Genomic DNA, 24,109 nt, shown 5'->3' on the forward strand with positions numbered 1-24,109 from the left:
CACACCTTAGCTTTCCTCATCACCTCCACTAGCTATTCATCTTCAGTGGTACCTCCGCTAGCTATTCATCTTCAGTGGTATTTCATAGTGGAGGAAGTATTTATTCTCTCCTTGAAATGGAGATGGCCATAATGATGACGGCATGTTCTTTCCACATTATCTATCAATAATGTCTGCTGGTTCAAAGTAAGGAAATGGAAAGGGGGAGGCAGAAATAAGGCCAGAGGAAAATTTACCAATGTCTCTTAGACTTCATTTGGGGGCTGACAGACTGACTGGTCCTTATCTGGATCACCTATTGTTTGGAATTATCCATGTTAATTCCTCCTCTTTTGTAACAGATACACAGTTGATCCTTGAACATCACAGGTTTGGGTTCATTTCTACATAGATGTTTTTCAATAAATACTACAAATGTATTTTCTCTTTTTTATGATTTTCTTAGTAACATTTTCTTTTCTCTAGCTTATCTTATTGTAAGAATGCGGATATAATACATATAACATACAAAATATGTGTTAATTGACTGTGTTATCAGAAAGGCTTCTGGTCAATAGTAGGCTATTAGTAGTTAAGCTTTGGAGGCAAGTCAAAAGTTACATGTGGATTTTTGACTGTGCAGGGGCTGCCGCCCCTAACCCCCGTGTTGTTCAAGGGTCAGTTGTACTCTAAAGCTCCCTAACTTTCAGAGTGATTCCTGTAATCGCAGCTCCTATGATTAGCTTCCTAAAGAGCTGAGGTCATCTTTAACTCTATGGCTAAGGTAAACATGTGGAAAACTTCAGAAGTGTTAGAAAATATGAGCAATGTAGAAAAATGAAGGACTTGTTTATTATTGAGAAGAACATCCTGAGAATTAACTGAATGATTCTTCCAAGTCCATAAATCGTTTTCTCAAGATTATGACCAGTATTTCTGATCTTTACTCAGATTAAAAGAAATAGTCAAGTATAGTTGGAGGTGTTTGGTTTACAAATATAAAATAAAATTTGATAGTTTGAGTCCTAGTGGTTTACTGATATCAGTTATAAAGTTGACTTCTCTCAGTTGTTTTCTTGTTTGTTTTTTGAAGAGTGAAAGCTTTGGAAAATATAAATGAGATGATTTAAGTGTATCTTTCTAAAACAAGGGAGTTGGACAAGAAAATCTTGAAGTGTATTTTGGTCTATTAATTCTACCCTATTTTCTCATTTAATTTCATAATGTCTACTCTAATACAAAAGAGGTTAGTAAAGTATAAAGATCCATTTATAAAAAAATGAATTAAAACCGCTACTAACCAGAGAACACTTATACATGGTCCACTAAACAGACACATTTAGTAAAAACTGTCCGCAGCCATTAATGAAAAAAACCAAAGATATATCTAAGGAAGTGCATATAGATGAAAACCTGAATGAAAATCACATAGAAGGAAATACTAGAAAATAACAAAGAAATGTCAAGGTTCTTCTTAGCTAACCTCAGATCTATAAGAGTGCTAATTATAAACATTACGCCTACAACATTTAAAAGAAAATCAGCAATAGCAAGATGAGTCACCTTAATTACAACAAAAGAGGAGTCTTAAAGCTGATCAGTATGTGAAGTCTCACTCTAAGACCCTTTAAAATAATTAGGTTCTCCTGTTCCTGGAATCTTAAGAGTGAACACTAATCTTAGAAGGACAGGACTGTAATAATATTAGGTACTATTATCAGTAACTATATTAATCTTAAAGCATTGTATGCTCTCTCTCGTTCATCTCCTCTGATGAATAGCAGTATAAAGAGAATCCTACACTATGATCTGGAGAAAGAAACGAACTCTTCACAAGTGAAAGGCGTGAATGAATACCCTAAAAGGCACCCAAAGGCATGCAAACTATAGGAGAGCTTTCAGTTTTTACACGGGTAAGACAATAAACATAATAGTAACTAACAAATACCCATCTCTATGTATTATAATTATGCTGAAATTTTTGCTGAATGTTTCAAACAACTAACAGATACATACACTAAAATGAGCATCTTCAACCTATGAAGAAGTTTGACAGCTGTGTAGGTACATATAGAGTCCTTTTCAGAGAACCATAGATGGAAAAGAAGAAGCTAATATATTCTTCATTCATTATAGCAGCTAAAAATTCCAAACCTTGGGAGAAAGGCAGAAATTGTCAGATTTTGAGTATGAGTATCAGCAGAAATTGTCAGATTTGGAATATGAGGGACTCAAACACTAATGACAACAATTTTACTTCATCAAGAAATCCTACAGTAAATGCAATAGAAAGAATATTAAATGCGTGTATAATATCTGCAAAAAGAACAATTACTAGTATTACTTTCAAGTATATTTAAGTTATTGCTTCTATACAATATAAACAGGAACCTATTATTTCTAGAATAATCAGGCCTCCACAAGATTTATAGGTATAATGCCTCTCAAAAGTCCAGTGCTAGCATACTGACTCCCAAGCACTGGGTGTCTTCAGTCAAACTGGCCCAATCCAGTGGGTCTGAGAACAAATGTACCAGATACTGGAAACTGACAGGCAGTACCTGCTTGCCAAAGGCCAGATATACTCCTAAAAACAAAAGATGTGCACTTTGGGAGGAAAAAGTCCAGAAAACATCCTAGACTAGAAGACGCAAAGGTTATGAGACAGAATACTAAAGTCTGTTTCAAAGTCTATGATTCTTGATTCTTACCATGTGCATTGTAACCTGGGCAAGATGATTAACTTCTGATTATCATTTCTTTCTTTGAAATAAAGATATTCATACTTAATGGTATATATAGCAAAACATTCTGAAAATTCAAAATGCCACAAGTATATTCCATTTTATTGCTGTCACTTTTGTGGAAAAGCCATAAACAATGGTGGGTCAATGGGTGGATGGTTAAGTTCAAGTCTATGCAGCCAATAACTTACTCTAATAAGCACAATGCTTTCAAATACTTCTATAGAAGTAGATGGACAGAAAACTACAAATGCATGCTCTTAGGATTTTGGTACATTTGCAAAATACCAAAGTCGTCACCCCAGTGAAAGCTTCATGGTTACTATTTCAGCAGGTCTAATATGGATTAAAGCTGAAATTAGGGACAAACATGTACACCTAAAAGCTGTCCGTCATTAAACACAGACCTCATTAGAAACTGTATGGCCAGACTTGAAACAGGACTTTCTAAAATCAGTATTCCTCTTCTCTAGAACATATACATAAGCATTAGGGACATGTTTTCATTTAATGAATTAAAAAAATGTTTTCTCTTTAACAGGTGTGTTTTAATAAAATAATGAGGCAACAGCTCAATATGTATATCCATAAATACGTATATTTCATGCACACCAAGAAAATTGTCCTTCATATTTATCTTTCCTCTTTAATCTTCATATCATTACACCGAAAAGCTGCAGTCTGCCGCTTCAAATACACTTTGATTCATCATCTTCCCGAAGGTGTAAATCAGAGATCTTGCTTCATGCTGTAGTGTATGTCCTTGAAAACTCAGTTTCAAAAATCCCAATCAGCTGGTGCTATACACTGGAGTATAAGTTTGTCTAAAAGGCAACGAATTCAGACCACTTTCAACACAGGGATATCTGCTGACTATCTCAAAATATACACATGGAAACCTGGCTACTGGGATTTTGCTGAAAGCCACAATCTGGTGATCATAAATGAAGACACTCGACTCACTAGAGGTGTCCCTAGCAGCTTGTCAGCAGTTCTTGCTTATTATCTCTGCCTTTTCTCCCTGGAAGCTCTTAAGTCTTTCATATCAAATTGTTGTAGTCTGTGGCAAAGTATGTGTTCATGTGATACGACCTGTATAGCATAATCCAGAGTATAAGCAATAAAGTAAAGCTAAAGAAAAGGAGATCAACAATATCAAACGAGATGTAACTCAGAAGGAAAAATCATTAAGCAGATTTCATAACAGAAATGGGGTACAGCTGTGATAGCCCATCTCCTCCTCTCCTGCACAGAAGAAAAAAAGATTCTAGTACTTAGAAGCAATGGCATTTCACATGGTGAGTGATTCATTTGAGGGGTCTAAATTCTCTTGATCTTTGCTTCTGAAGTTTGAGATTTGAAACCCAAGAGCAAGTGGAATCTATAAAGACTGCTGATGGCCATTCCTTAGAGTGTTTGGTAAAATAGGATATTTTAAAAATTCAGCAAGATGGGTGGCGATTTTTCCTAAAACAACTTTAAACAGTAAAATTCACCAGTAACCTTTTCCTTGCTGCTGGAAGCCACCTGGTGGTGAGCGCCACCCCACTGTTTCCCAGGACAGCCCCAAGCCTTTCTTACCCAGTACTGTGATTGTGGTGTAGCTTTCCTGTGGGGGGTCAGTGTAGAGCTGGCAAAAGTATCTTCCTTCATCAGAAATTGAGACATTTGTCAACGATACTTTGAGTTCACTGCTAGAAAAATTCAGCAACTGAAACCTGCTGTCCTTCAAAGCTGTGAAACAAAACACAGAGTTTGTAACTGTGGGAAAAAGGACATTTTTCTTACCTACCATGTTTCCCCGAAAATAAGACCTAACCGGAAAATAAGCCCTAGCATGATTGTTCAGGATGCTTGTAATATAAAATAAGCCCTACTGTGTTTCCCCGAAAGTAAGACCGGGTCTTACATTAATTTTTGCTCCAAAAGATGCATTAGGGCTTATTTTATTAATTACGAACATCCTGAACAGTCATGCTAGGGCTTATTTTCCAGTTAGGTCTTATTTTCAGGGAAACACAGTAGGTGAGGAAAAACGTCAGGTGAGTAGAAAGGCAGCTACAGAGTGGAAACACTGATTTGGTCTTTTTGTACCTGTTGGGTAAGTACCCTTTGTACTTCCTGAGTTACTATTTTGGGCTTCTCTAATAACGGTAGGTGAACAAATAACCCCATCCAAAAGGAAACTTACACACACAGGTGAATATGTGAGTATGTACAATACATACACATACACACATACTACACCTTGCCACAATTCCAAGTGCTGTCAGTTTTCAGTACTTATTCATAAATGGTTTGGGATTTTTCTCAGAGATAGGTAAAATGAAAACAGAAGAAAAGGGTATGCCAGGAGTTCCCTTTGGGCACTGGGGAGTTCAGGGAGTAGGACCTACAGGTTCTTTTAACTGTCTAAAAATCTGAGGCCTTAAAAACAGTGGTTACGGGGTGGCTGGTTAACTTAGTTTGTTAGAGCATGGTGCTAATAACACCAAGGTTGCTGGTTTAATCCCTGCATGGGCCACTGTGAGCTGTGCCCTCCTCAAAACAAACAAACAAACAAACAAACAAACAGACCTCCGTAATGATTAAAAAAAAATAGTGGTTCCAAATTATGAGAGAAAACCAAAACATCATTAGTAATTTCAAGTCAAAATGAAAATCATTAATAAAAAATGCATAGGAAAATAATCCAATTTAACTTGGATGCTTCTTTGCATTTGATATTATTTGCTATGATTTAGGTGGAGCTGCCAAATGTACCTGACCCAAGGCCCACGGAGGCCTTAGACCTGTCCTGCTGTTTCCTAACTACAGTGGTACCTCGGTTTTCGAACGTAATCCATGAGTTCGGAAACGTTCGAAAACAGCCAACAGATAGGCCTCAGGATCTTGCACTCAGGGGAAGCCGTGTGACATATTTGACTTCTGAGTCATGTTTGAAAACTGAAGCATTTACTTCCGGTTTATGGCATTCATAAACCAAAATGTTCGTCAATGGGGAGACGTTCAAAAAGCGAGGTACCACTGTATAAGGTTGGTGCAGAAGTAATTGCATTTAAAAGGTTAAAAATAATTGCAAAAACCACAATTACTTTTGCACCGACCTAATACTTTCAGCTTCACAGCATGAAGCTGATTAGGCACAAGGTGGGAAATCACAGCCACCACACAATCAATGTGTGTGGACTTCTTTACATCAAATATTCCCTTTTAAAGTCCTTATATTAATTTTGGCAAAGGCTAGATTAGTATATATTGATAAAAAATCACTCTAAGAATGAGAAGCTGGCTTTTCTCCTTTTACCCTCCTTCATCTTCTTAAATATTCTTTAGATTTATCAACTCTCCACAGGTCATGAATATACTGAGGCGAGAATGGGGAGAAGCAGGCAAGAAGGGACATGCTCATCACCTGTTTTGGTTAGGCACCAGCGCTCTCTAATAATTTTTTGAAAGATCTGATTCTTATTCTTGCCAAGCCCTGACACCCATTTGAACAATTACTATGATATACAACTAGGTTTCGATTATTGACTTTTGTGATATTACATTTGGAAAGATTTTAGTACATGGACACCCTCATATGCCAGAGGCACTATGGTGATAGGAGACTTGGTTTTGTCTTTATAGGCTGCCTTGGAAACTTCAATCTTCAAACCAAACAGATTACCTTTCAGAATGCTATGTTTTCCTTGCCTTAGCCTATTTGAGTTGTTTGTGTCAGCTAAGTATTTGGGACTCAATTGCAATTCACCTTGAATTACTACAATCAATTTCTATTGCAAAGTGAGACTGCTTTACTTTTATAAGGGACCATTCAAGGTTTCTATTAAGTAGAAAGATTATGATTGCATGTCTCTTCTTCCCTCTGAAGAATTAAGCATCTAAGTTTAAATTAAAAAAAGCAGGCCTTGGCAATCTCTTTATCAAGACAACATGTAGGAAAAAAAGTTGTCATCAAATACTATAGAAATGGAAACTTACGCCTGAAGTCCCTGAAATAAATGGTCTGCCTGTTGGGATTCAGTAGCTGAATCACAGAGTCGTCACTCTTATTGACTTGGCAGCTGATGGTTGCAACTTCTCCCTCGATAACTGTCACATCTTTTGTAAACAAATTCTGTCCATCACCTTTAAAAAACGGAGAAAAAAAAGATCAGAAAAAATTTCCATCAATTAAAATTTTGTTAATGGGAGTAATTAAAATGAGAAACAAGAAGTGTATTAGGAAGTGGACACCAGTAGTAACATTTGGTATGGCTCACATACCTTTCTCCATAGTCCACAAAATAAGTCTATTAATCCGAGATAGATCGAGGGGCAAAATACAACTAAACCTTGAATCGATTGCTCTCAAAATCTGTGATGCTAACATTTCAGCCTCCAGTATTTTGTACTAGTTGAATACTGTGTTGGAAACATATGGAAAGGTCAGAGTCTGGCTTTTAGGAGGAGGTGCAGCTGTCACAAATGGAGTAGGGGAGGGACACAGACTCAACCTCAGCTCACATGCCCTTGAGCTAAGCAATTTGGTCACCTCACAGAAAACTCAAGGGACCACTTCACAGCAGTAGGTGGGACGGACCAGTAAACAATCCTGTCTTCTTGGTGGATGTGGGCATTCCCAGTGCACAGCAGCCCACCCTTATCCACGGGGCATGTGTTCCAAGACCCCCGTGGATGCCTGAAACTGCGAATAGTATTGAACCTTATATATACTAGGTATTTTTCCTATACATACATACATAGATACATACATACATCTGATAGAATTTAATTTATAAATTGGTCACAGTAAGAGATTAACAACAATAATAATAAAATGGAAAAATTAGAACACTATATTAGGTTGGTGCAAAAGTAATTGCGGTTTAAAAGGTTAATAACTGCAAAAACCGCAATTACTTTTGCACCAACCCGATACATTGAACCCTTGAACAACGTGGGGGCTAGTGGCACTAACCCCCCATGCAGTGGAAAATCCGAGTATAACATTTGACTCTCCAAAAAACTTAATTACTAAGCCTTATTGAACACATAAGCTGTCTATTAACACATATTCTGTACGATGTATGTATTATAAACTGTATTCTTATAATAAAGTAAGCTAGAGAAAGGAAAATATTAAGAAAGTCATTAGGAGAGAAAATACATTTACAGTACTGTACATATTTATTTTTTAAAATCCACATATAAGTGGACCCATGCAGTTCAAGCCTATACTGTACTGTAATAAAAACTATGTGAACATTCTCTCTCTCTCTCTCTCTCTCTCTCTCTCTCTCTCTCTCTCTCTCTCTCTCTCTCTCTCTCTCATAATTTTTACATTTTTCAGTCCAAACCTAGTCCTGAATCTGTGTAACCATCCCTTACTTGAAGTAAATGGCTTGGTGTCACTCGTTTCAGGGGATCCCTTGCTGGGTGGCTCAGTGCTTTGTAGCAAAACACGTTGCCATCAGTCAGAACACGTTTTCTGCCCACGTCTTCCACCCCCACAAATTTAATGCCTTTCCTATCTTAACTAAGCACTTATCACACACTGTGGCTATACTTTCGTAGTTTGAGGTGCAGCAGCAAATCTAGCACGAATTTCTTCCTTCTTCACAATTTCACGGATAGAAGATTTGTTCTTATCATAGATCTTAGCAACCTCAGCATAGGATTTTTTTCTTTCCTTATTAAGTCAAGAACTTTCACCTTTTCACTTAAAGGGAGCACTTGAAGGTTTCTCTTTGGCATATCTGAACTGCTAGCATCACTACTCTTATGCTTTGGCGTCATTAGTAAGTAAAATAAGTGTGACTTGAACACAAGCTCTTTGACACCTTCACAGGCGATTTGATAACAGAGATGGCTACTAAGTCACTAATGGGTGGGGAGCGAATACAGTGCCAGTACACTGGACAAAGGGATTATTCCTGTCCTGGCTGCGATGCAGCTGGATGACTTGAGATTTCATCACACCAATCAGAACCGCTCACAATTTAAAACTTATTGTTTATTTCCAGAATCTTCCACTTAATATTTTCTGATTACAGTTGCCTGTGTGTAACTGAAACCATGGAAAGTGAAAACATGGATGGGGGGGTGGCCTACTGTATGGGCAGTTCAGTTGTTTACTGTGTGGGAGTGAGGACCTACCCCACTATGACTCTGGAATCTCAATCAAGGCTTACTCTGCTCCCAGAAACACATACTTGACTCACCCAAAGTCCCAGACGGTACTGAACCACGCCCTTTCCTACAGACTACCCCCTTCTAGTCATTTAGAATACCTCCTTTCCAACGTGTCAAAAACTGAAGGCTTTTAGACCCACTGATGTAATAATCAGGCCTATTTGTAGACCTGTTTAGTTTGTTGCTTCCAACCTTAGTGACAAGGGCCAGGGACTTCATAAATGTCCCAAATGCTCCACACAGATAGGAGGACAAAAGAGTTCAATTAAAAAGCAAAAAAATGAAGCAATTGTTGAATGTCCACTTCTACATCTGTAGAAGGGGATGGAGTAGTAGTAGGGGATGGAGAAGAATATTGTTCTAGCCTTTAGGAAGCTGCAGTGTGGGTGAAACACATCTAATCCCCACTTACAGAACAAAAGTAGAGTGTAGGCAATAGGTATAATGTTCGATCAGGAAGAGGAAGAAAGACACTGCTTTTCAACTGTATGATCTCAGGTGAATCTTTTGAAGACTTTCAGCCAGTTTGTCATCTACAAAATGGGGACAGTATTTAAAACCTATCTCACAGAACTGTTGGGAGGATTAAGGAAGATAAAGCATTTAGCACTGTGTCTAGTTTCTCATGAATAAATGGTAGCTGCTATCATCATCACCATCATCACCATTTCTCTAGATGTTAAATCCAAACATTTATTAAGCAACTATTATGTGCTGGGAATGGTGCGAATACAAGAATAAAGGCCCACTGTCCCTGCCCTCAAGGAGCTCTCTATGTAATTATTTATCAGTATAATATATATATATATATATATATATATATATATATATATATATATATCGGTGTGCCTTATTCACTCTCTAACAAAACTATGTCACATTAAGAAACAAAGGTCAAAGATAAATACTATTCTAAAAAAAAAATGAGACAGCATAAATAGAGATGCAATTAGAGTCAATGGAGGATTTGCACCTGCTCTCATATTTCTGCTGAAGGATCCTTTTTTTGGCAGGACACAGTGGGGAAGTGTGAGAAGGGGTGTCTAAGATGGCTTTCAGCCAAATCCACCTAGAAATAGACCAGCCTCTGGTAGAGAATTAGAAAAGAGGAAACTTGAGGGATAAGGAAGAAATTATTAGAGCCACAGATAAACAAAAATCTTGGTATCTTAAGAATAAACCAAAATGAAACCCATCCTTGAGGTCTCTAATTCAGGGAATTAACCTGGGTAGGGGAATGCAGACCCACAGGGCTTGTAGTGAGTAAAAGGGTGAATCTGCCCTAGCTTGATCCAGCAGTGAAAGCTCAGTGCAGTGAATAGCATTATAGAATAACAACAAAGAGAAAGAGTGATCAGAAAAAAAACGAAGGGATGCTTATTTTTTTCTCAGTGGATTACTGTGACAAACACAGAATTCAGAACCCAGTTGGAGGGAGCAGTTTATTTCCAGATTTGAGAAAAGAACAAGGAAAGGGTATTCCTGCCAATCAAGCAAGCTTTTGAAGGTGGTTATACTGGCCCTCGCAAAAGTATTTACAGAAAGGACAATACCCTTATTTCTTCAGGGTAACCCAATCTAGTAAGGAAAGAAAAATTAAACTGCATGATTCAAATGCTGTAACTGTCTCAAGTCATGGGACTTGCCTTGAGGAGACCAGAATACCAAATGGGGTCTATTGGGTTGTGGGGGAGAGTTCTTCCATCTAAAGGAAGTTTATTAGCAACACAAATAAGAATCTTCTATTTATAAAAGGAACACAGGGAAAGGGTACTGACTAGGTGACTAGGCACAATCCCTGTGACATAAACCAAGGCTTTATAGATACTACTATCTTGCAGCTCCTGTGACTTAAAGCCAGTTACAATTCAATTATGCTCTAAGAGAATAGTCCTTGTGGAAATAACTATATACTTTTAGTCTTTACTTGGAATCCTCGTATATTCTGAGTAGCATGTTGTATTTATATTAAAGCTATAAAACATTTGCACAGGAGATGAGAGCAAAGAGGAGTTGACTATGATTTTGTGTTTTAAGCAATGAAGGTAACAAAATAGAATGAGAGGGCTTTTTATTTTTTGTTTCTTAAGAAGTCTAAACATTCTTAATTATTATAATTAAGTAATATAAGATCAGATCAATTTAATGTGTCATTATGGAATAAATCATTCAGGTAAAATTTTTGTCATCTGAGAATTTTTGCCCTTCCTGTGCTCTGGCACATAAAATGTTCTGCAAATGCATGGTGGTATCACTACTACTATATTATTTTTTTGAAATTTCTAAGGCCAACCTAAAATCCAGTGTCTCAGAAAATGACAGTTCCTACCGTGTTTCCCCGAAAATAAGACCAGGTCTTATATTAATTTTTGCTCCAAAAGACGCATTAAGGCATTAACATAAGTTCAGGGGATGTCATCCTGAAAAATCATGCTAGGGCTTATTTTCTGGTTAGGTCTTATTTCTGGGGAAACACGGTAGTACGTTAACATGGTTATAATGCTAATGCTAAAAAAAATTATAAGTGATAATGAAATATTTTGCTGAAAGATACCTAAGTGCCTTGGCTGATGTGGTAGCCCAAGGATGTCACTCTGTAAAAATCACCAATAAATTATATGGGTCAGCTGGATAGTAGTTATATTAAACAGAGCTCCATACTTCGAGGTGCCATAAGATGGCTGAAATGGAATAATAATGACCTATTTATTTGAGGCAAAGGGAGTGAATGACAGTGATGAAAATATGATATGTGTGTCAGTACTCTTAACTGCCTGAAGCCTTTATGTAAAAATAATTTCTGCTCACATCCTCAAATATTTCTTCCAAACAGAAGGGTGCACTATGAGTTGGTAAATTTCCCCTTGAAATAGATATCATGACAATTAGGTTGTTACAAAACACAATTTGATATATAGCAGAAGGGTACAAACAGGCAACTTTGGTGCTTTTCTTAAATAATCCACTGAAAAACCTTTCCAATTTTCTAAAACTTAATTAGTAGACATACTGTCAAGTCATAAATAGCACATGTTCTGCAAAAGATAGCAAGTAGGTACAATATACTGTAGACATTAAATAAGGCTGTTAATAGCAAGGTAGTTTATTTTAAGGGTGGAACAATGTCTGACATGTATAGACATTTGACTGGTAATTGGTATATAGGGGTGAGATTTGAGAGACAGAACCAAAGTGGATTTTAATCATCCCAGCAACTATAGTCCCTATAACTTGTTTATTTGCCCCCAATTTCTAAAAACAAAACTCTGGCATTGAAGAAGTCCATTCACTCACGGGCAAGTCTCCCATGGTAAACTAGAAGTTGCTAGTACATTCATTACATGGAAGAGAAAGCATGTTATTTAGAAAAAGATACAATTTATTTTGATGATTAGTAATACCATTTCAGCTAAGTTGGTCAGGGCTGAGTGCAGCTGGCTCATAAGTCACCTATTAATTCCATCTTCAATTGGCTTAACTCATGAAATTTTTCCTGAACCATCATTTTGTTATAAACTCTGTTGAAATGACATTGTACACAACACTAGCATCAATCGGAATCTAGTCACTCAACAGTATGGCTACCTGAGCGGCTGACGGGGCAAATCTTCAAGCAAGAAGCTGACTGAGAAATGACATGCTCATTCAGGGGAAGTGGGAAAGGTAACAAACATTGATCCAGTGACAGGCACTGTGCTAGTAGTTGCTTCGCACACTTTTCCCTCTCCAACTCCTGAAGTTTTCAATATCCCCATTTTGAAGACTAAGAGCCTGAGACACAGAGACATTTCATAAGCTGCCTAATGTAATTCAGCTAAGTGGCCGGGCTGGTGTTTGTACCCAGTTCTATCGGCTTCTCCAGCCCATACAGTTTGTACTTTCTAACCAGCCAACATCAGGATTTGTTGCCAAGGTTCTAATGGCTCTGCCTTGGAAAATTTACTTGCTTTTAAAGAGGGTTATTTCCCTATGAGCAACGTCTGATTTTTTTTTTATTTCCATAATTTATCCAGAACACAATTACACACTTCAAGATGAGAGAGAAACCGTCCTGAATGTAAAACACCTTGTTTACGACTGCTTCCTTCTTGTAGCGCTCGGCACACTCTGCCCCTGGAGAATGCCTTTATTACCAGTGCATGGCGGGCATTTGCCAGCACAGCGAGCTTTCGCCCCTGCTGCCTGGCTGTTAATAAATAAAGCACTTCATTTAACATCGGGGGAGTCTCTCCAGTCAAGTCTATAATAAAAGGGCAAGTCATAGTTAGAACAGAATTCGGTTTATACTACAGCAACTATGTAAACTCTTACTGACACTGAGGTTCACCAGTGACTCAACTGGGTTTGCCCTGAGAAAGAGCAAATAAAGTCCCCTGACCTACTCCTTCACTAGCAAAATCATATTAGGGAAATCTTTTTTTCCCTCTGCTGTATGGAAGACGGAACCTAACGTTAATCAGCACAGTCAAGTTGTCTAAATAGGCAAAAGTCAAACCAAAAACACAAATTGTCCAAAAAGAAAAATCATCCTGCCAATGATCAATGCAGACATTAATTAAAAAACAAAACACCATAGTTCTTGAAATTTCATACAAATTAAAAGCTCAGTATTATTAATTCTTTCCCTCCAAGAGGTGTAGCTAAGTTTAGACTTTACAGAGTCAAAAAACTTGCATGTTTTTGAAAACCTTATTTTCTGTTGGAATGTGAGCCCTCGTCTTCAAGCTTCAAATGGCTTTGCACCCATTCTCATTTCAATTGGATCCCATTTTATAACCAAATTAGTTATATCTCCAGCTTGAAAGAACCCCTACCCCTACCCAAATAAAACCATCACCAAGCGAGGCACTGTAATTCCTGCTAACGTTTCTTAGAGCTAGCACTAGAATTGAATACATTTCAGGAAAAGAAAAAAATAAATTTAGATTCTGTTGAAACCCTGAGGGAAAAATCTTTCTAACTGCATATGTTCCCTCAAGTCAATGTAAACACAGTGTTCACTACAAATCATTAACAAAGCCATTAAGATTTGATTTCTATCTAAGCAATTATTGTCAGCATATTTTGTACATTTCCTTTAAAAAGACTCAATCCTATCTTTCAATTCATTAAACTGTTCCTTCCATTTCCAGAGTTCTATATCAGAAAACTATTTGAACTAATAAGAATTACAGTAAAAGTAATTTGAAAATAAATTATTTGAAGTTCAAGCCATGAAAGCTTTCGATGAAAGAATTTAGTTCCATTTAAATATTACAGTAACATTTTTAGTGATCCAATGTGCAGATGAGAGACAGTGAGAACCAGGATCCATCAGCTGTGGATTAGGGTTAAGGGTGAGACCTCTTCGACATAAATACAACTCTTTATTTCAAAGAGAGGCAATACTTCAACCTTTGTGAATACTTGAATATTTATTTAAAATCAAAAGCATTCAACCCATCTGCTGTTTACAAAGCTTCTTTTAACCTTTTTGACCCTCATCCATGTTTTGCTATCTATCCCAAACAGTAAAGTTGAATATGTTGATTATCTGCTCCAAGGAGTGCCTGTCTATTCAGTGGTCAAAATAATGAATGTGAATCATAAAGCTCATAAACTTACAGTTAAGACATACTAAACCACTGAGTGGGCAAGAGTATGTGACACTGACCAAACCATTTCATTCTGCCACCTCCTGTTTCATAAAACCTTTATGGAATCCAAGGAGGAGATACACCTAAAACCACATGGCAAGTGTGAGGCACAACCACATCTCTTACTGGGTCATCAAGGTATTTCTACTCTTGGCTGTTTCTAAATAACATTTATTGGTTTCTAATTACAAAAGTAATATGTGTTCAAGTTTTTTCTTTTTTTTTTAAAGCTTTGTTTTATGTGTAGTATTTTGTACACTGTATCCTATGGTATGGAGATGGTCAGGATCTCATAAGAGGCTCCTGTAATATAGTTACTGCTGTGTCATTTGAGTTTTAGGGAAGAAAAAATATTGAATTTAATCTAATCTCCTTTTATCCACAGTAAAAGGTGAGGCAAATTTTTGGACGGCAAGTTAAAGAGTAATCTTCCTCAGTGCTGGTTTTTCTTCTTCAATTAAAGTTGTTGATTTCCCCTGAATACAAAAGATATCATCTGACAAAACATTAAGCTATTCATGAATATTCTGTATACACATTCTTGTTTAGTTGACTAATGGCAAATTAACGTCCTCTATTTTAGCTTAAACACATACTATAGGTATGTTTGATTAGCACTGAATTCCAAAAGCTGATTACCATGCATGCTTTGATTATGTAATTACATAATAGAGTATAATGGCTCCTTTGGAGTCATTATGATCTATATGGCAAATATGTTTCAGTTTTGCTATAGTTTAAATACACGTTGAGATGACAGCTCATAACCAGGCTCCACTTTTCACTCTTATCAGCTAAATGGGCATTTTCCCATTCATCCTAACATCTTCTTGACACCAATTAAGGCCTATTGTGTCAAACTGCATACACTTTTGAGAAATTCCCTTTGTTTTCTTGGCATTCAAAAAAGGACATTAATTTTAGAAGCTGTGTTAAGCAAAAGGCCTGGTTTAAAAAAAAAAAAAGCTGAAATTCCATCCTTCATCCACCCTTTGAAAGGTCTGCAGGGAACCACATCTAGTTCATTAATCACTTCTCAGACAACCACAAGGGGGTTAAAGATGGAATTTCACCTTTAACTCTAAAATGCACATGTAGGCGGAACAGCCAAGAATACTGATGTTTACTCTACACTGGTGGCTCACCACAATGCATTCGGCTCAGGGTCTAACGGAACCTCAGCCACACTGCGTTATTCAAAGGTCCAGTTCTGCAAATCTCATGTCTTGCAATATCCTTTGTATTTTGAAGCTCCTTTAGAAAGAGATAGTTATGAAATGGCACAGATTTCACCTTCACAGTTCCCAAACCTAGTGGTCTGATGGATCTAACGCCCATCAAATTTACCTAGTGAATAGGTTTTTGTTAATTTCACTATCAATTGATAAACTGGAAAGTAGTCAGGTTTAAAAACAGGACAAACATTATTGTCAACAATTATGTAGTTTCTCTTGTCCCCATTCATTTGCAAGAAGAGCTGTTTCTGCTTTTCTCTTCTAAGAGAATGATCCCTTACACCATAACAAACCAAAAGTGACTTGAGTCTTAACTTTAAAGATGAATAAGCAAGCATTAAGCTGTTTTTACCTTTGTGTCTATTGTTTTTCAACATTAAGGCTGAAGAACTGAGGTCAAGCACAGTCCAACTTGTATTTACTTATAGGATGAGGATCTCTTTTGTGAAAAGAAACATTGATTAGATGTGTGAAAACTCTTTTCAAGGAAGACTGACAAAAGAGAGTTGTTACAGCATCTGTGCCTGTGCTATTTCGATTTTAACCATCACATTAGCAGCCGTCGTTTTAAAAGACTGAGCTCAACAGGACTTTTCAATCAGATCCCACAATTATGGGCCAAGCAATTATGACGCTTAAGGTCTGAGCTGCCAGATCCCATAAAATGTCCCCTCCGGAGGATGTTTGTGGGGAGTGATACCCTTCCACTAAATACGAAGATCTGAATTAGTTTTTCCATTAAAATTCACTTACCAAAGAAGTGCAGGGCAATAAAAGAAACAGGAATATAAAAATAAACCGTAAAAGATAATAATAATCACTGAATCCTTTTGCTATTCACACTGAAAGGTGAAAATCCCAGACTCTTTTCTCCTCTTACTCCTTTTCATAGCTGGACAGGTTTCATGGTCTTTTTGTTCATCAAAAAGATAGCATCTTTTTTTTAGGAGAGAAGATAGCCTAACCCTGAAGAAAAACTCCATGCAGTGGACAGGTTTTACGAGAATTAAAAGAGAGAAAAAAAAACAGAACGCCCAAAGTAGAAAAGTCACTGTTTCATTTGCCTGTGAGATGGCATTGAAATCACCTTGTGGAAGAGTCATTTTAAGCCTATTAAATCTGCTTAGAGGCTCTTGGGAGAAAGGGGGCTCTTAAAAAAATATTAATTAAAAAAGAACCACAGTCATCTGCTTTGGACTTTGGAGGAGAACAATCTGAAGACAGAGGCTTCTTACAAAACTAATTGTGTTGGCAAAGCAAGTAGTTTCTTCTCAGTGGTTTGATTCTGTGATGCTGTTCATGGCATAAGAAGAATAAAAGAACAGTTTTAGATTGAGCTGCTTCAGTAGCAATTCAAAGCTGGGTGGTATTCCAGCATTTCAAAATACATTGTTTCTTTTAGACAAAGTGTGCTGAAGGCCCAGTACTCATCTTGCGTCCACCACTTTGCTAATGAACTGATAATACGATACCATATTCTCTGGGATATATTAGATGACTTCTTTGCAGAGTAAAAACTCATTGTACAAAATTCTGCTGTCCCTGAGTATGGACTTTCAGGGAAGGAACTCATATTCTAAAAGGAATGAATTGTGTAGCTAGAAGCTGGTAGCTGACAAAGCACAGGTTGGACTCCTACACCATCCAGTATGGTGGGCACGGGTCCCAGTTAGCTTAAGCCTGGGATAATGGGATTCCACAATTTTAATTCACATATCAAGCTATCCACATTTCCCAAATCACAAGTTATTAATAACTAAAACAAAAAGTTTACATGATTAAAATTCAAAATACATATGAAAATATTTGAAAACCACAAAGGAAGATACAAATACTAGGTTCTATTATTTCTATAAATACTTAAGGGAACTTGGACTTCTCTCTTTCTTACCCCAGAAGACATCTTAGTAGCCAAATCATTTATTACAAACACTGCCACTGCCTCTGGTGAGCTCTCACTCTGTAATTAAATATAATGTTGCCTTTTCCTAACCAAAGGAAAAGAAAAATTTAGGATTTCAAAGCTATGGTGATGGCTGGCTGACTCTGCTGTGGTCACTGCTACTTAACTGACAACATCTCAATTCCCCTAAGTCATGAGCACATTAGAGATGCAGATTGTTTGCAGTACTTGCTGTTACTAACTGCTCCTCTACCGTTTTTAAAATTGAATTTCCTTACAACGCCAACCTCAAGTCTTAATGGATATGGCACCTGTATTTCCCTTATTTTTTATAACCTGCTTTTAAGCACTCAATTTAATATCATTTTACCTTCGATAAGAGGTATTATGATTAAATTTGGGTCACTTTTGTTTCAACTCACTAAAAGCTGATTTTTTTCCCCCTTTACATGTGCCTCTGGGGTGCTAAAAGACTAACAATTAGTATAAAACATTTAAAATCATAAGGCTATACATGTAACAATAGTTATTACACACAGGGAAAAAAAGGGAAGTGACTGCTTTTTTTCATGTCTAGAGGCAAGAGAAACAAATTATTTATTTTCCAAAGTGTTTGTTATTATTTTATTTTTTTTTACTATCAAAAAACTCCCACTGTTTCTGGAGGGGGCATTGTCTTAATCATTTGCATGATAACAATTGCTAACATATTTTTTAAATGTTTTCTCTGTCAGGAGCTACGCTTCCGTATAGTTTTGTTGTTGTTGTTGTTGTTTTTTTTAAAGTTAACTCATTTGATCCTCACAATAATCCCATGTGGTTCAGTATTTTATAATCATCCCCATTACACAGTTGAGGAAAATGAGATTTAAAAAGGTTAAGTGGTTGAAACCAATATCTGAACCTATGTTTATTTAACTCCAGATCTGGTGTAGTTAACAATTATACTATATTAATGAGGCTTTATAATGCTAAAAGAATGGAGGGGAACTAATGGAAGAATCTGCTATATCTCATTTATGTGTTTTAGGAAAAAACCTCAAGTAATACTCTCGGCATATCAAGGAATTTGAAGCCTATCAGCAATCAGGATTGCAACACTGATAAAATTAGCTCTATACCCAGAGTCTAAATACTGGGCCTTTAGTATTTAGAGAAAAGATGTCTGTTCTGCAGAATGATCTGGACTCAAAAGGCCGTTCAACTCCAACTTCAGGCATTTACAGTATCTACTTCAAGGGCATTCATTAGTATCGACAACCTAAGTGACTGAAATTTGGCTGTAATAGCAGTCTCTCTCTACATCTCCTTGTTCATTTTTCCTGCCAACAAGAGCCATTGAAAACCTTCCAAATTTAAAGCTTAGAGCCGACAGGACAAGCAAGTAAGGATATCAGTTGGAACATATCAGATATGGACTCAGAGTGAATGTCAGCTTCAACTGACATTACCACAGAAACAGAAAACGGGGAAATGGGAGCGGAGAGATGTTTCATATTCTTATTCTACAGAGTATTCTGAGTGTGTGTAATATGGTTTGTTCAAGAAACAGCTGTAAATCTGTGATAATCATCATGCTGAATAATGCTGCAACATTCAACTTACATCTCCTACCAGGAAGCCAAGTAGCTTTGGACTATTATACGAAATGACAATTTCTTAGCTGGAAAATTAGGTTCCGTGACTAAGGCCCTTATTTGGTAAGTTATGCCCTCTATCATCTGTCAGTCATAAAACAAGTGATGTTTTTTTAACCTCTGGGCTCTTGAGAAGAAGCACATGCATTAGGCTACTTTTTTAAAGCCAGAGTTTGGTGAAGGGATTGAATGTGGAGAGTGGCGAAAGGAGATTCCAGATTCTACTTTCATGATTGCTGGGTGCCCAGTGCAAAGGCCAGTATTTGTGTCCAAATGTGATAAGGACAGTACTTGTTACCTCACTTTTCACTTGTATGAGGCATCTAATGAGAAATGAGACGTCAGACTTGGAGAACAGGAATTTGTGCTGCAGTTCTGAGCTCACTGGTGGTGAAACTGGGAAAACTGGAAATCTGAACCTGTTTTTATATTTTGAAAAGGGAAAATGGCACCTCTCCTCTTGTCCGGGTCTCTCCTTTCCTCTGGGGTTTATTATGGGAATCAAGTGAGGAAAGTCACATAACAGTCTATTTTTATTAAGCTCCAAAAATGTTACATAAAGGATATAATCTTCTCTTCCTACAGCTTTTTCACCAGCATCCTCTTTCTACATGCGGCCTCTGTCTTTATTACTAGAACCTTCCAATGATCTTCCAGAATCTGCTGGAAGTTTTTTCAATTTCAGAGCTTTAGCTATTATTCCTTTCATTCTAAGGCTAACTAACTAAAAAACACAGAGTAAATTAAAGCATCTTCATCACTCACGTTAAATTGTAAAATAAAACCACTGTGAGTATGAAAAGTATAAGGTGAATAGCAGATGTAGGCAGAGGACTTGACATTTGGAGTTAGGTTCAATCTATAGCATTAAAAACATGACTCATTTTCTGGTGTCCCTCATAAATACAGGACCATATTAGCTCCAAGAACAAGCTCCATGTTCTAAGGCTGTGAAGGGTCACCAGTGTTAGGTGAGTGATGTTAACACACCAGGCTCACTGGAGAACCTCAACAGTCAACAGCGCAGATATCTAGCGAGCATCCAGAGGGAATGTGACATTCCACAAAAGTGAGCTTTCCATATAATTGAATCGCTTTCTAACGGCCAAAATTAAAATGAAATCAAACAAAAATAATTTCCAGTTTGTTAACTTTCCCATTTTCTGTCCTAAACTCGTATACTGCGAGGATCCCATGAGTTAAGGAAATATGGAGGAATATTTAGCCCTTCTCTAAACAATCTCAGCCTTCTTAGGCTTGTATGTGTCTGTTGCTTCCGTCCAATGCTGGCCATCACTTTTCACAAATAATTCCTTCCTTTATTATTAAGTGCAAGAGCTTTGAGAGATACTGGTGTTGGGATCTTTCCCACTTACTAATGTGTTCCTGGGTGTGCCTAGGATGTTTAGGGTCTCTAGAAACTTAACCTTCAGTAAGTGGTGTGTTACTGTGGCACAAGGGGCTGTCATTTTCCCCCTCCTGTTACACTGGAGGAAAGAAAAGCGCGCAAAATTTAGTTAATAATCTTTGGTTTAGTTTGACAATTATACTTTGACAACAGTAGATATTCTTAGGTAAAAATCTACCTTTGAATGTAGTAAGCACATCAATAAAAAATTGGTGACTGCCATTAACTTGTTATTGACGTTTACTTCTTAGGTTATCATTATTTGATCAAACCCATCTATTACTATTTATAAAAGCAGGAAAACGACCATAGGGGAATTCCTACTTGTCCTGCACAACCCAGCTCACATCATTCTCTTTCTCTGTGAAGCTCTGTGGCCTCCCCAGGTTTGTAGACCGCTGGCTCAGTGTGTGGTACCTGTCTTAGTCTCGGCACTGATCACACGGGTAGCTTTTTATGAGCATTCGTTCGTAGGGTTGTTTCCTTCTCTTGATTTTGATCTGGGTTCAAATGCTAGCACTGCCAGTTATTAGCTAGACCTTGGAAAAGTTACGTAAGCTCTCTAAGCCTCAGGTTTCTTCCATGTAAAATGGGTATAAGAATACCTCTCTCACTAGGATATTTTGAGAACCAAATGGGATAATAGGTGTGTTTGCACTGCACGAGAGCTGGCACAGAGATTGTGTACCCCCAAGTATTTATTATGATAATTATTTTTGCTCCTTGAGAATAGTCTAGTACCTTCTTCATCTTTCTATTCCCACAGCAGAACACAGTGTCTGCTTATAAAGCAAGTGTTAAATAAATGCTTATGAATAAAGTTACTAAAAAAAGGGCTGTTTAAAGGCCTTCATGGGCTCTAGGCAATCGCATTTTTGGGAATAACAAATCTATTACATCAAAACATACTAAGTTATATCCATATCCCACATTAAATATAATTTTGAATTTAAAATTGCAAAGGATTTTTATAATTTTGCTTTGGAAATGATTAATTCCAGTTGTAGATTTTATTCTGAAGCCAATCATTTTCTTTTTCCATGGCTTAAAAATTTTCACAAAGCTCTTGAAAAGCAATAGGCCCTAATATTGTGCCTACCGTGCTCAATGGAGAGAACAGCACTGCTTCCAGAAATTTCTGACTTTGTGAGGGACAGACGTGTACACGCATTGATAACACAATGTGATAGACTTAGAAGTCACAAGTATACTAACGGAGGAGGGAGGAATATCAGTCAGGGAGGGAGGGCATGTGGATTCTTGAGAGGAGGAAGTGGAGACATTTGAAAAAAGAATCATGGCATGTTTAGAACCAAGGAAAGAGTATAATGTACTCTGAAATGACAGGAAGGTATGCTTTCTGGAAAGGTCATTAGGTCCAGATATTGAAGGACACTGTATGCCAGTCTAGGGAATTTGCACTTTATCTTGTAATTAATAGGGAGCCATTAAGTGATTTTAATCCAGGGAGTGATATGATCACACCTGTGTTTTGAAAGATAACGTCTATGTGGAGAGGGAGAGAAGACTGGAGGTAGGAAAAAGGCTGGAGCCCAAAGATCAGTTAGGCTACTTCGGCCACAGAGTACTCACAGCTGATAAGAGCCAGGAAAAGGAACATGGAGAGGAGAAAGCAGAGCTCAGGGTGGGGGGAGGAAGAGAGTGAGAGGGAGTCCAGAATACTTCCAGGCTGCGCACATGGGCTTTGGCAGCTTTGGCATCGGTAGGTTTTCAGTTCTGAAAGGGACGCCCTAACTGTTCCTTCCTCAGCTCTACTAAACTCCAGTTAATGTTTAGTGGCTTTCTAAGACCAGCAAAGTGCTAACTTTAAAAAGAGTTAGAAGGCCCCTACATTCTTATCACTTCTGTTGTTCACTACTGAGATGGATTTTCATAGCACTCACTTGTACTACAAATGTAATTAGGAAACGGGGGTTTCTCACCCACTCCCACCCCATCCCCACCAGAGCCTTGCTGTTTAGTGTGGTGGACCAGCAGTTTCGAAAATCCCTGGAGAGAATTAAGAATGCAGCCTCTCAAAGTCATACCAGAACTACTGAATCAGAATCTGCATTTTAACAAGAGAATCAGATCATTCATATGCACATTATAGTTAGAGGAGTTCTGACCTAGAGTCCAGTAATTCCAATAGCTTTCTTGAACATAAACAAGAGACTAATGGCTTAAACAAGGAAGCGCTTACAAAGGGGTGTGTTCCTACACAATTTGTTTCAGGGAAATGGTGAACCAGTGAGTCATGGGAGAAAGAAGATCGTGAATCCCCAACACCAAGCGAGTTTGGTCTCCAGGGAGAAACGTAGCTTCAGAAACTTCTTGTTTAAAAACAGATTTTTAAAAACTGACTCCGGGTGGTGAACACACAATGGGATTTATAGATGATGTAATACAGAATTGTACACCTGAAATCTATGTAACTTTACTAACAATTGTCACCCCAATAAATTAAAAAACAAACAAAAAAACAGATTTTTAAAAATTCAAGTTTTCATAAAGATAAAATATTGTGGGTCATTCATAAAGAGGAATTAGAATCTAGCATTCTTCCTCAAGTTTCATAGAACAACCATTACATAAATGAAACACTGTCCCTAAAGCAGCTAGCTGACTGACCAAAACGAATAGATTATTCTGCATTCAGCTGCAAAAATGACTACTTCTAGCCCACGCCCTCACACTTAGTGGGTTTGTCAGTTCACATGCTGTTCACTGATTAATTTTTGCTTTTCTGGTTTTACTGTTACTGTATGTTTTGTGCTCATGCACACTGAGCCAGTGAAGACAAAACACCAAATAGGGAAATGAAGCAAGCGGTCCAAAATGCAAGCCGAAGAGGCTGCTGAGGTGTGTTACAAAAGTGATGAAATTCAACTATATGATTTGAAGGGAAGAGAAAATAAAAGCTATGCTACCCATTACAGTAGGCCTTTTCACTGTGTCTAGTAGATAAAATTTGCTGCAAAAATATAGGTAACGACATAAGCAGCAGTTTAAGAGAAATAATAAGAGGCATAAGCTAGAGGCAGAGAAAAGCAGGCACGGAAAGAGCCTCGTGGAGTGCTCAGGGGAAGAAAAGGTAAACAACAGCTTCTAGTTCACGTGGCCTCTTAATGAACATCCCTGGCTCAGCCTGGACCGGGGGCCTTTTCTTTGGCTGCTGGAGTTAATGTGCCTTGCTATCCAGATGTGGGCTAACAGCAGCCTGAGCAGCTGCTCACAGGAGGAAGTAACACTTACCTTGAAAGCAAAGAAGCAAAGGTTTCACCTAAGAGTAAGAAGCTCAGCGTGGGGAGGTTCTTGCCTATCACTGTGAAACTTCATTCATGTGCCTAGAATTTCAACCAGTTTCAGTTTCCTAATAACTTGTAC

The 24,109-nt window shown here is 37.6% G+C and overlaps 1 protein-coding gene across 6 annotated transcripts in view; it reads right to left on the reverse strand.

Annotated features, from left to right (window-relative positions):
* Positions 1-24,109, reverse strand: part of CADM1 (cell adhesion molecule 1) — a 330,897-nt gene that overhangs the window by 60,410 nt on the left and 246,378 nt on the right. For all 6 annotated transcript variants that reach the window (XM_033119600.1, XM_033119599.1, XM_033119597.1 and 3 more), the window contains exons 2-3: positions 6,711-6,857; positions 4,305-4,457 (exon numbers count right to left, since the gene is read on the reverse strand). In XM_033119600.1, coding sequence (XP_032975491.1) covers positions 4,305-4,457; positions 6,711-6,857 — 300 coding nt within the window. The remainder of the gene's footprint in view (positions 1-4,304; positions 4,458-6,710; positions 6,858-24,109) is intronic.

Source organism: Rhinolophus ferrumequinum, chromosome 11 (genome assembly GCF_004115265.2).
Source record: "Rhinolophus ferrumequinum isolate MPI-CBG mRhiFer1 chromosome 11, mRhiFer1_v1.p, whole genome shotgun sequence".
NCBI lineage: Eukaryota > Metazoa > Chordata > Mammalia > Chiroptera > Rhinolophidae > Rhinolophus > Rhinolophus ferrumequinum.